Raw genomic sequence first — 13443 nt, forward strand, 5'->3', positions numbered from 1 at the left:
ATAGCATCGCAGAGCGACTTCTGAAATCCCTTCCAATGACCTCTGATCCACACACTTTCCCACCCGCTCTGCATGCGAGAGTAATGTTCATTGCATGACAGTCAAATCAATATTTGAATTACCCAGACCTGAAATTTAACACCATTAATTGCAGTATCTAATTGATTGCTATGCATTGTTTTTTTTGTGGAGTTATTTGGTAACTGAGCTGTGGTCATCAACTCCGCTCCACTTGAGAACCCCGTCTCATAATCACAGGTGGTGGCAGCTTGGATTTCAAATCCGGGATCTCAGCAGTGCCAGCTCAATTGCTCTGTTGTCCGCCACCTTACGATGGTATATCCCGAAGGACGCCGAGAGGTTTCGTCAAATATTTGCAAGCGTGTGTAAATAAACAAATGACTCGTCTGCCCCGATGATCATTAAGACGTGCTACAAATAGCAGTCTCCATACGTGATGTGGGTTTTGGTCGGTTGCGTCACAACGTGCAGTGTGATGCATTGTATGTTATTACCAAATAGTCGCTGTATGCATGCGTGATATCATGACATCATATTGTGATTTATCACCACTCAAGCTCAGCACACTGATTTTTCTGTCACTAACCCTGACCCGGAAAAACGGTCTCCAGCAATCGTAGCCGACCGGTTTTACCAGATGCACATATATGCAGGCTAATGCACACACATTAAATGTGTGTGTTTGGGGCACTACAGAAGCAAAAGATGCCATCCCTAAATTCAGACTTGCTTATCCAGACTATTTTGCCAGCGGCCTGTAACAACTTGTGCCAGTTCATCTCCAAACTTAAGATAAACCAGTTGGGTCTTAGACGTCTCACCAGCACCAACAAGTTGTGAAAATTGTCTTTAAGTTGAATTGCTGAACACGAGACCTTTACAGCAGAAAAATTAAACCTATAACACCAGTGAAGAACATAATACAAATTGTCAACTTTCACACAACAATACAACTATATGCGTATGAAAATAGAAGACAAAGGTTGAATCCTCCATATACCCATGTGTGTGTGTCTCTGTCTGTGTCTCTGTGTGTGTCTCTGTGTGTATCTCTGTGTGTGCGTGTCTCTGTCTGTGTGTGTGTCTCTGAGTGTGTCTCTGTGTGTGTGTCTCTGTGTGTGTGTCTCTGTGTGTGTGTGTCTCTGTCTGTGTGTGTTTCTCACGATCACTTGTGTTGCGGTCGTTGCATTTCTCTCTTCCAATCGTTCTCTGCCCCCCCCCCCCCCCCCCGTGTCTCGCAGCCGGCTTCCTCTCTCACCTGAAGACGGTCGCTTGCGATCGAAACGTCGTGATCGATTATTTTGTCTACCTACGTGACTTTACCGAAAGAACCAAGAGTAATCATAATAGAGTGTTTACCCTTTCGGCCAATAAAACAGGAGGTGTTAAGATGTTCAAAGACCAAATAGAAACCTTTTGCAAGTAATCAAGTTCGCATTAACCACACCCGGTACTTGTGGTGAACATGCAGACAAAGATGCTCTGATGATATTGGCTTTGACACTGGCAAGACGGTCATTCTGTAGCTGCTCACCCCGAGTTATCACTACCCTTGACGGTGGCATTGTCTTTGTGCTGGTCGCCTTTTGTCGTTCTCTGGTCTGACACTGCTGGTAAGACAAGGAGGCTCTAAAGAAAGCTGTTGCTATATTCTTGGTTCTTTCGGTAAAGTCACGTAGAAGGGAGATAATAAAATAATATTAAATAATATTTTTAAAAAGAAATGTTTTTGTTTTATATTTTTATTATTTTATTATTTCCCTTCTACGTGACTTTACCGAAAGAACCAAGCATATGAATCCCTGCAGTCACGAAAGCTTTAAATCAAAATTTAAAGCTGTTGCTGGTATTATTTGGTTCTTTCGGTTAAGTCACGTCTAAAGATAAAATAATAAATTAAATTAAATAATAGAATACGACGTTTCGATTGCAACACAAGCAATCATCATCAGGTATAATGAAATAGCGACATAAAATCTAACCAGAAAACTAGAGACAGACATATTAGCAGACAGATATCACCAAGATACATAGCGAGAGCAACACAGGTAACAGAGAGGGGTGATCGTCTCTGTGTGGTGGCCTTAAATAGACAGAGGGGGGAGGCAGAGAGAGGGAGGGGGGTTAGAGAAAAAATTAGCATATCAATGAGTGGTCAACAGACGTGGTGCTGCACGGCAAGAAAGCCTGAAAATCAGGACGACACACTAAAATTAAATAACCTAGCAAAATATCGAAATGTAATGTAATACAACACAGAGGGTCGGTCAACACACAACGCATAGCCTGGTTAATTACGTATTTCAAAGATTGCTAAGTTAGAATTTAAGTGTGAACATTCTAAAGAGGACACAGGCAGAGAAAACAAGTCGCCAGAGAGAGAGAAAAAAAGATAAGCTTTATTTTAAGGTAAAATGTTGCTGGTGTCGGCCAATCGATTTCAAAGACGATGAGCACCATCGCTCTACCCAGAGTGTCTCAATTCCGGGGGGGTGGCAATCGCAACTCTCCACAAGTATGATAATTTTGTTGTTGCTGTCCGTATTGAAGCGGCTATACGCCGCATGGACCTGAAAACTCAATTCCCCTGTACACGAATAGGGGCTAAGGGGCCGTCCATAAATGACGTCACGCGATTTTGGACGATTTTTGACCCCCCCCCTACTTGTCACACGGCGTCACAAAACGTCAGACCCCCCCCCCTCAAATATGACGTCACAAAGCTCTGCCCCTCCCAATTTTTTTTTATAAAACATGCTTCAAATCGCTTTCAATTATTGTCATTGTCACATTTATTAAAAAAGTATATTTTATTAAGTAGAACGTGTTGTCTTTTTTTAAAGTGCGCATTTTGATGTGACGTCACATTTCTCCCCCCCCCCCCCCGCCTTGTCACACATCGTCACAAATGTCTGCCCCCCCCCAGGTGCGTGACGTCATTTATGATTGTCCGGCGTCTATTGTCATCGCCCTGTGACGTCACTAACGCCTCCTCTGCGCTGTAACGTCATAGCGCCGCTTGAACGTCGACGTCATTTCTTGTTCGCGCGCGCGATGACGTCACGCAACGATATGACGTCACGAACCCGGGGGCCTTCCCCCCGCCCCCTTTCTTTTTTTTTTGTGTTCCAGGCGTCGCGCACTTTCCAGGCCGCCGCGCACGCTCCGAGTTCGCTGTCGTTCGAACCTTTCGCCGGCAGCTGCGCGGCACTCAACGGAGTCTCCGCTGTGCGAGGAGGAGGCGGGGGAGGAGCAGGAGCAGCGCGGGTGGCAGGAGCCGAGGCGACGGGTCATGGGAGGGAGCGATAAGAAGCGCCGCGAGGAGCGCGCGGCCCGGCCCGGGGCCCACGACAGGCCTCACTCAGGCGAGACCGGCGCGGGGCAGATGAAGCCGCGCTCGGAGTCTCCCAGAGAGAGGGGGCAGCGCTCGGCGTCTCCTGCTAAACGCAGAGGGCAGCGAGGGCAGCGCTCGGCGTCCCCCAGAGAGAGGAGGCAACGTTCTGCGTCTCCTGCTAAACGCAGGGGACAGCGGTCTGCGTCTCCCAGAGAGAGGGGGCAGCGGTCTGGGTCTCCTGGTAAACAGAGGGGGCAGCGGGGTCAGCGCTCAGCTTCTAGAGAGAAGGGGCAGCGGTCTGGGTCTCCCAGAGAGAGGGGGAAACGCTCTGCGTCTCCTGGTAAACGCAGAGGGCAGCTAGGGCAGCGCTCGGCGTCTCCCAGAGAGAGGGGGCAGCGGTCTGGGTCTCCCAGACAGAGGGGGCAGCGCCCAGAATCCACTGGTAAACCAAGGGGGCAGCGCTCATTGTCTCCAGGGCAGCGCTCAGGGTCTCCTGCCAGACACAGAGGGCAGCCCTCGGTGTCTCCTGTTAGACGCAGAGGGCAGCCCTCGGTGTCTCCTGTTAGACGCAGAGGGCAGCCCTCAGGATCTCCTGTTAAATACAGAGGGCAGCCCTCGGTGTCTCCTGTTAAACACAGAGGGCAGCGCTCAGGGTCTCCTGTCAAACACAGAGGGCAGCCCTCGGTGTCTCCTGTTAGACGCAGAGGGCAGCCCTCAGGATCTCCTGTTAAACACAGAGGGCAGCCCTCGGTGTCTCCTCTTAGACGCAGAGGGCAGCCCTCAGGATCTCCTGTTAAACACAGAGGGCAGCCCTCGGTGTCTCCTCTTAGACGCAGAAGGCAGCAGTCTGGGTCTCCTAGCGAGAAGGGTCAGCGCCTGGAGTTGACCGGTCGACACAATGGGCAGCGAGGGCAGCGGCTGGGGTCTCGGGAGAAGGGGCAGCTCTCAGCGTCTCCCAGAGGGAGAAGGCGCTCGGAGTCTCCCCAGCACAGGGGTCAGTGGTTGGAATCTCCCAGACACAGAGGGCAGCGCTCACTGTCTCCCAGATGCAGGGGGCAACGTTCAGAGTCTCCTGGAGCAAGAGGGCAGCGTTTGGGAGGAGACCACGGTACTCGTGTGTCTCGCTGGGGGCCCCAGATACGCGAGGGCGAGCGCACCTGGGAGCGCTGGGGCACGAGGCCCCCGGGTTGGAGTGGGCCGGGGTCCCCGTTGCGCGGTGCGGCAGGGGGACAGCGGGAGACATCGGGAGACCCGGGGAGCAGGAGGAGTAAGGGAGATCGGGATGGCAGCAGTGACTCCGTGTCATCGAACGACTCCCGCAACTACGACTCGGGGTCGGGGTCTGGCGGCAGCGTCCGTGGCCGCTCCGGGTCGAGGTCAAGATCGAGGAGCTCGGAGATCGAGAGAGTGCGGCTGCGTGGAGAGGATAAGAAGCGGCAACGCGAGGAGCGAAGGTGAGAGTTGGTGGAAACGGGAGGAGGGTATGGGCGAGGTGGATGAGATAAAGAGTGGAGAGGAATAGGAGCAAGAGGGAGGAACATCGGAGATCGAGGTGGAGAGAAGAATGGGATTACTCTATAAGAGGAATGAAATGTGGAAGGGAATTGGAGTCGGGGGGGGGGGGGAAAGGATTGGAGGGCATCGAGGGAATCTGGAGGAATATCGGTGGAGGATGTAGTGGAGTGAAGGAAGGGAAGGGTGGAGGGTGAGAGGGGAATGAAGGTAGATGAGAGAAGGGACTATGGAAGCAGTGGATAGGGGAGGTGGAGGAGGATTTTGGGAAGGAAGTTGGTTTTATGGGCCTCAGCCAATGGAATAAGGAATTTCACCACCGGTGCAGATCTGTCGTTGGAGAAAACCACCACCCCCTCCGTTCACGAAAAAATTATACCCAAACGGGCAAATGAGTGGCGATCATCTCCATTGACAGAACCTGAGCCACATTCCGTGTTTGGGGACCAGTGTTGCCACGGGATGACCACTGCTCACTTCTCACAGGGTGATTATGATGAGCTGGCAGGTTACATGATGGACAGTAGCAGAAATCTTATGATAAATTAAAACAAGGAATTACTACGAAACTGTAATAATGATTACACACATCTATGATGAACTGTATGAATGACTACATCGGTTTGAATGCATAAAATACCTGTGCGAATTATTTTTACAGCAGTTCTGTAAATGAATGACCACTCCCTGTTTTTCGATATGTCGTAATTCTATCAGCTCTTGACGCTTTGTCTTATCCCGCTGCACTTGTCTATGTACCCCACATCTCCATGTCTCAACCCCCTGCCTGTTGTTTCCAGGCGCCAGAGGGAGCTGGTGAAGGCGCTGGAGACCCCCGAGGAGAAGCGAGCTCGCCGTCTCTCCAAGAAGGAGGCCAAAGAGCGCAAGCGGCGTGAGAAGATGGGTTGGGGCGAGGAGTACATGGGCTACACTAACGCAGACAACCCCTTCGGAGACAACAATCTCCTAGGCACCTTCATCTGGCACAAGGTGGATGAGTGTGGATGCATGTGTGTATGGCCACCCACCCCCTCATGTGCCGTTGCCAGCCTTCATAGGTGCTCGGGCTTGCCCCAAAAATCTGTTAAGGCTATAATGGGATTATTATATTTGGGTTTGTATATATAGATGTGCTCCTCCTTAAGACTGTATGGGAATATGTCTCTATTATGTTTCGGTGTGTATAGATGTGTATGTATATGGAAATGCACGCGAGTGTCGTCTGCGTGTGTCATGCGTGTCCAACTCTTGTCCCATGATCCAGGCGCTGGAGACAAAAGGCATCTCTCACCTGAGCGACAAGGATAAGAAAGAACGCAACAAGGGTATCCAGAAGGAAAACCGCATTGAGCTACAGAAGGTGGGAACTCCTCCTTCACCTAACAAAGACACAGCCCAGATGCACAAACAGACCCTCTGGAGCCAAGGGCCCACGGGGTTGCACATTCAGCAACTTCATTTAATTGCATGTGGCCTGGGTGAACACGAGGCCTACACCTTGGAAATGACCCACGAACGATATTAATCCGTGGATCAGCACCTTAATTGCACAAATGAGGTTTTGGAGGGCAAAATTTTCAAACCTGGAAACACCGTAATAATAATGAGTGTGCTCAATCACTTCTGTCACTGCAAGGGCCTCTTACAGTGGCAGAAGTGAATGAGGTGCGTGCTTGTGTGGCTGCTAAAGGAGTTTGACAGTCGTATTCGGCCCTCAGGAACAGGTTCCCCACCCCTGGCCTCGGCTCGAGACTTGTGCCAATCTGTCTTCACTTCCCTGCGATTATAAAGTCTCACGATTTTATTTAAAAATCGATTATCTGCCCGATTTTACTTTCATTTGTGGTTCGTGCATTTGTTCCTTCATGTCATGAGCTTCAGTGTAACAATGGCATAGTATTTGCATGTATTCTGCATACAATATAAATACATTTCCACGCAATTTCACGCGAGTATCATGAGCGTAATAATATATTTCTATTGATGAATCGGTACGTGCACCCATGGTGGCGAAATGAGCTGGCGCGCAGGAGCTAAGTGGATTGTTGCGTCGCAACACCGTGATAAATAGCAACGGTTTTGGGAGACATTTAGCGGTGGATTGATCAAGGCCGATGATGATGATGACGACGACGATGGTGTTACTCCCCGGGGCCGCTGCTGCAGGTGAAGCAGCTGAGGCTGGAGCGCGAGCGGGAGCAGGCGCTGCGTGACCAGGAGCTTGAGATGATGCAGCGAGACAAGGAGGCCGAGCACTTCAAGCAGTGGGAGCAGCAGGAGGACAACTTCCACCTGCAGCAGGCCAAGCTACGGTGAGCGCCCACGCACACACACGAGTTAGTACAGGCGTTGATACACTTTCATTTTTAATTACAGAATGCTTTTACACGTGACTGTCACACAGAGCACCAGATATGGAAGAAAAATAAGTAATTAAATATTCACACAATGTATTAAATTACGTATTTTCCTTCCTTATCTGCTGCTCTGTGTGTCAGTCGCGTGTAAAAGCATTCACTAAATAAAAATGAAAGTGTACCAGTGTGCTGTCTTTTTTGGTGCACTTGTACCACATCCACTCGCATGCATACACAGAGACAACCTCCATCCACGTGACGTGTTGAAGGCTCGCTGACAGGTCACTTACGGAGGCTCACGGGGACCCGTGTGCGTGCGTGCGGTTGTGTACAAATGTGCTCGCATACTTGCACTCGTACGTGTGCTCACGTGGACTCTTGCACGCGTCGACTCACCTACCTTGACTGATGCGCCCACCCCTTGACCCCTCATCTCAGATCCAAGATCCGCATCAAGGATGGGCGTGCCAAACCGATCGATCTCCTGGCCAAATATGTGGGCATGGAGGAGGAGGACCTGGCTGTGGAGATGCACGAACCCTACACCTTCCTCAATGGACTCACCGCCTCCGACCTGGAGGACCTTCTGGAAGACATCCGGGTAAGACACAGGGGGAAAAACATGGGAGAAGGGAGGCACGGAGAGGTGAAGGGAGATACTGGGAGGTACGGATAGATGGAGACGCAGGGAGGTGAAGGGAGATGTATGTATGTACCCGAGTTCGAGTCCCGCTAACGGCCTACACGAGTGACGATCATCTGAACCGTTTCTGGGCCTCCCCTAGGTCGACTCAGCCTCAAATGAGTACCTGGTGCGGTGTGTAAACATTGCCACGAGGGAGACGAAGGGGCCGGGCTTGGTGTTGACCACCCACCCCCTCGTGTGCCGTGCCAGCCTTCGTAGGTGCTCGCTAACAGCACTTGCCCCACCAGTATGTTAAACCTATACTGGGGGTTTTTGTATGTACATATGTGCGTGCATCTATGTGCAGGTGTACATTGAGCTAGAGCAGGGCAAGAACGTGGACTTCTGGAAGGACATGACGATCATCACAGAGGACGAACTGGGAAAACTCCGCAAGAAACAATCGGAGGGCACAGGGCCTGGTACAGAATTACCATTCACCTTTCTGTCCACACACAGCTCACCACATACCCCTGACTCACTACGTAGCTTTCACTATTCACCCACTCACTTAACCAGACACATGCTTTCACTCACCCACCCACCACTCACCAGTAATACATTGACTCACATGCTCTTTCACCGCTCACTCTCCCATCTACTTAACCACACCACTTATACATGAACTTGCCCTATAACTTCAATCTGTAGTCACTCATCCATACATCCACTAAATCATTCATCCACTCACTCAGTCACTCCAGAATCAGAATATGTATTTATACTAGATGAATCCGATGAGCTATCAAGCTCTTTTTCACAGATGTCCTCCTTAAGGCCCAGTCTCACTCTCTTCTTTCATATCACCCTCCAAACCCCCTGTGTTTCCATCTCTCTAATCAGAACCCTGACCCAAACCCCAAACACAACCTGAACCCTACGCCAAGACTTTACTCTAACCCTGGGTTTTAACCAAACTCCAATGCCTCACTCCATAATGCTAACTCGAATCCTGACTCTTACCCTAACATTCCTCCAACTCTTACCCCTAAACTCCCAAACCCGTCATTAGCTCTAACTCCACAAACCTAAACCCTATTGTAAACTTCAAATGTTCCCGCAACTCTTTTCCACAAACCCCCTTACCTTTGCTTTTTAAGAAGCTGGGTCAGGTGACACGGGTATTCTAACTTCCTGGGTTCTGACCTGAGGATGCCTGATGCAATCTCAAATGAAACATCCTTCAGCTTCACTCTGAGCAGAAATGATAACAATTGGTGTGTTGTTGCGCACGTGACAAATTCATTTGTTTGGCTACGTCATGTGGTGGATTATTTTCACGTAAAAAATTTGGTGAAGTCTCACCCAAAAATCAATTATGAATCCCCAAGCCTTTGTTGATTTCTCAACCCTTTTCCCCTCTCGCTTCCCCTTCTCCCTCGCCAAACCGCGGCACCACCCCCACTCCCGCCCCCCGCTCGCAGTGGACCGCCGCGAGGGCATCAACCCTTCGGTGGCGGGCGACGTCTCGGCCGTGTTCAAGGGCAAGACGTACGCACAGCTCACAGCGCTGAACCAGCAGATCACGGGCAAGATCGTCGCGGGGGGCACCACGCTCGACATCGGCTACTGGGAGGGGCTGCTGCAGCAGCTGCGCGCGTATACGGCGCGCGCGCGACTCCGTGAGCGCCACCAGGACATCCTGCGGCTCAAGCTGTTCCGCTTGAAGCAGGAGCAGGGCGTGCAGAGCCAGCCCCTCTTCCCCATCATGCGTGGCGGTGGTGGCAGGGGGGAGGGCGGACTGCAGCAGAGTGCAGGGGCGCTGTTGCCAGGGTACGTGGGGTTGGGGGGTGGTGTGTGTGGGCATGTGGTTGTTATGATGTGTCTGGGGAGTGGTCGTGTAGCGGTTAACGCACTGTGCTACGAACCCGGCGACCAGTGTTCGATTCCAGCTCATGGCTAATAACAGTGACGATTATCTGAACTGGTCCTAGGCCTCCCCTAGGTCGACCCAGCCTAACATTTGTACCTGATAAGTGTGTAAACATTGCCACTGGGGAGATAGAGGTGGCCGAGCGTGGTGCTGTGTTGGCCTTCATAGGTGCTTGCTAGCAGCACTTCCCCCAACAGTCTGTGAAGGCTGTTATGATGTGTGGGGGTACCTGGTGTGTGGAGGTGTGGTGTGGGGTCTGTGAAGGTATGGGGACGTGTGAGGATGTGTTTTGGTTTGTGGGCCGTTCCGGAGTATGTGGGGCAGCCTGGGTCCTATTGTTGTGTGCGGACTGACGCGACATGTGATAAAAATGTTTAACCACACCCCTTGCCCTGCTTGGCCCCCAGCCATATACAGATGTTTTGTGAAGCCAGAGTTGCACGGTTTGATTGTAGCTTAGGTCGGGAAATAGCCAATGGAAAACCACCCGTACTGCGAGGGCCCCACGCTGGTCTAGCTTGTATATGTCAGTGATAAAAGGGTAATAATTCATTCATTCATTTCGTACTTGCGTGTTCATGTACTGGACGTAATAGTCACGTGGTTGATACGATGCATTCACTCCATATGTATCGTCACTTATACATGCCAGTGACATTGCTATAGAGTGTGGAGGTGGTACCCACACGCCCAGGCGCTGTTACTTAAAGAGGGTGGGGCATTTAAATCCTCATAGCAGGTCCCACGCCAACCACACTACACAACTGACACGCGCAGGTTCACACAGGATACGTATAACGATCGCGCAGCCCGCGTTCACGTGTTTGAAATTCCCACGCATGCCCCCCCCCCTCGCCCTCCCAGACCCTCATCAGCTGCGACTCCATCGAGCGCCGCCACCAACAACGAGGAGGAGGAGGACGACAACGAGGAGGACGAAGCCGGCAAGAGCGGGGAAGGGGCGGGCACGGCGGGGGACTCGGTGCTGACGGAGGCCGATCTGGTTCGGCAGAGCTGCGAGGAATACGAGGCCGGGCGCTACAGCCCCACGCTGCTGCCGCCCGACGAGCTGCCCGTGGAGGCGCACGTCATGGAGGCGGACGAGGACAACCAGCGCCTCTACCTGGCGCGCAAACAGCTCCAGGAGACCGGTGCGTCACCGCGGGAAGCGGTGTTGCGCGAGAGAGGGGAGGGAGGGACACCATATCTTGCGGGAGGAGATAGGCTATGGGCCAGGGCGGAAATCGGTAGCGTCAAATGTTTGTAAAAATTTTGTTGTACCAATTTATTTACATGGCAAATAAGAGTAAGTTGCTTGATAACGCCACGTATCTACACTCTAGGGGGCAGCACTGTCCAACAAGGACGACTGCAGATAAAAAACAATGTTAATTGCGTGTCAGTCAAATGTATTTTGTTTTGTGCAACTGGAATTTAGCCAAATGAAGGGATCAGAGGTTAAGTGGTGTAACGACTGAGACACCAAGCCACCTCTGTATTTATGTCTTTAATATTTACATGTATTTCAACACCCCACTCCCTCCTGCATCTTTCTCCATGTCTCCCTTCACTCTGTCTCCCCTCACACTCATCTCATAATCAATCCCCGTCTCCCTTCTCTTCCCCCTCTCCACCTCGCTGGCCATCTGCTTTCTTCTTTCCCCCATCTTTTCCTGCCTCCTCACTTTTCCCGCAGGTTCAGCTGAAGACACAGCGGAAGATGCATTCGAGCGCCGTGCGCGCGAGGGAATGGGCACGGACGAGGCGCGCTTCAGTGTCGAGGTGCCCCTCACGGACAAGCTCTACCTGTGGTCGGACAAGTACCGCCCCCGCAAGCCGCGCTTCTTCAACCGCGTGCACACGGGCTTCGAGTGGAACAAGTACAACCAAACGCATTACGACTTCGACAACCCGCCGCCCAAGATCGTACAGGGCTACAAGTTCAACATCTTCTACCCGGACCTCATCGACAAGAAATCGACGCCGCAGTACTTCCTGGAGTCGAGCGACGGCGACCGCGAGTTTGCGACGCTGCGCTTCCACGCGGGGCCGCCCTACGAGGACATCGCCTTCAAGATTGTGAGCCGCGAGTGGGAGTACTCCCACCGCCACGGGTTCCGCTGCCAGTTCGCCAACAGTATCTTCCAGCTGTGGTTCCACTTTAAGAGGTACCGCTACCGGCGGTGATCAAACTGCTGGCGGTGGACTTTGTATATGGGGCACGTATATTCACATGGAGCTGCAAATAATCCCCCGTGTAGCCTGCATACACTGCAGGGGCAAGTGCTGTTGGCGAGAAATTATTGTCGCCGGGAGGGCCATAGTGTGCTCTCCTAGCTTTGGTTTCATTTCCAGGCAACAGGACCGGGTGGAGATTTGTGTACGGTCGCGTATGTACGTGGACTTGTGTATGCGCACGTGTGCATGTACAGCATTTTTGTCAATCAACTGCTGGATGACCGCCTCCCCCCGCACCATGTGGGTATTGAGAGTTGACTGTACTTTGCCATGCTGGTCATTGCGGATTGGTGAAGTAGGGATGCATAGATGTGGGAGCAAACTTCAGAACAATAGATTTTGCTGAACTGCCCTCTGCTGCCCACAATGCAGCAGCATATTACTGCCTGGCGTTTATGGACACCCACCAAAACACTATCCAGGCTCACTTCTATTGAGCTCCCAAGATAGGGCGCATTCTGGAAATGCATAGGCACATACACAAATATTTCACGTGCAGCCTTTAAGCATGCACTCAGTGCTGTCATGGTGTATATCCACTGATCCAATCTCCCACTTGCCCACCTATTCACACTCACCCACAACGACCTATCCACCTTACAAAATCACCCAACCAACCTGACCACCCATCCAGTGTTGCTCACCAGTACACTTACCTGAACAGCCCACTCCTGCACAATGCTGGTGTAAATGAGGGTTGAATGACAGTCATTTTTGGTAACTTTGTTCTGACTTGAATATATTTTGTAAAATTTGGGTTTTGTAATAAATTGTTTGTGACCCCCATATGACCTCTTAAAACTTGACAGCCGCAACTCACCAATTGATGCGCATCTTAACAGTGCTGTGCTGATGGTGTACTTTGCTTGTGAACAAAATTAACTTTTTAAGTCTGGTGGACTGTGGGCAGTAAATGATGAAACACGTCTATTTCATGTAAATATAAATGTTATTTAAAATAACAATTGTAACCCCTTCCACACCTTGCTGGTGAGGCCCGGAGAAGTCAAAATCAGTGAAGGCCTTACCATCTACAAATGCTGCTGAGAAATGTCATTCCAGGAGACTGATAGGCTGAGGGACTAATCTTTCACCACTGTTAGCCTTGGTTGTGAATGAAAGGGAGGTTCCTGGGTTCATACACACGTGTATGTCCACCATGCATTCATACCACATGTACAAACACCGACCAACGTCAGTGCCTCACATGAGGAACGAATGCATGAGATGCGTCGAGTGGTGATGGGCCGAGACTGAGGGTTGTGGTGGAATAGTGCTGCTGGAGAGTTCAGCTGGCACGTGTATGTGGTTGCCAGGGTTGTTTGCGTACCTGCGAGTGGAAGGTGGCGATAGCTGTAAGTGTGAGATGTAACTTGTAAGCTAAGGCCTGAAATATTCACAACTATACAGCCCTGCAATGTTT

At 51.1% G+C, this 13443-nt stretch overlaps 1 protein-coding gene across 2 annotated transcripts; it reads left to right on the forward strand.

The window, feature by feature from the left end:
- Positions 1–3130: 3130 nt before the first annotated feature.
- CACTIN (cactin, spliceosome C complex subunit) lies at positions 3131–12806 on the forward strand. 2 transcript variants are annotated; one of them, XM_078623029.1, is made up of 9 exons: positions 3131–4809; positions 5668–5857; positions 6132–6227; positions 7034–7179; positions 7663–7825; positions 8217–8331; positions 9334–9682; positions 10647–10933; positions 11479–12806. In XM_078623029.1, the coding sequence occupies exons 1-9, from the start codon at positions 3314–3316 to the stop codon at positions 11967–11969; spliced, it is 3333 nt and encodes a 1110-aa protein (XP_078479155.1). In that variant the 5' UTR covers positions 3131–3313; the 3' UTR covers positions 11970–12806. The 2 variants fall into 2 exon arrangements, with proteins under 2 accessions (XP_078479155.1, XP_078479163.1); XM_078623037.1 differs by having other exon boundaries at positions 11485–12806.
- The last annotated feature ends 637 nt before the right edge of the window (positions 12807–13443 follow it).

The sequence above is a fragment of the Lampetra planeri genome, chromosome 3 (assembly GCF_965212315.1).
Source record: "Lampetra planeri chromosome 3, kcLamPlan1.2.h2, whole genome shotgun sequence".
NCBI classification, from domain to species: Eukaryota; Metazoa; Chordata; class Hyperoartia; order Petromyzontiformes; family Petromyzontidae; genus Lampetra; species Lampetra planeri.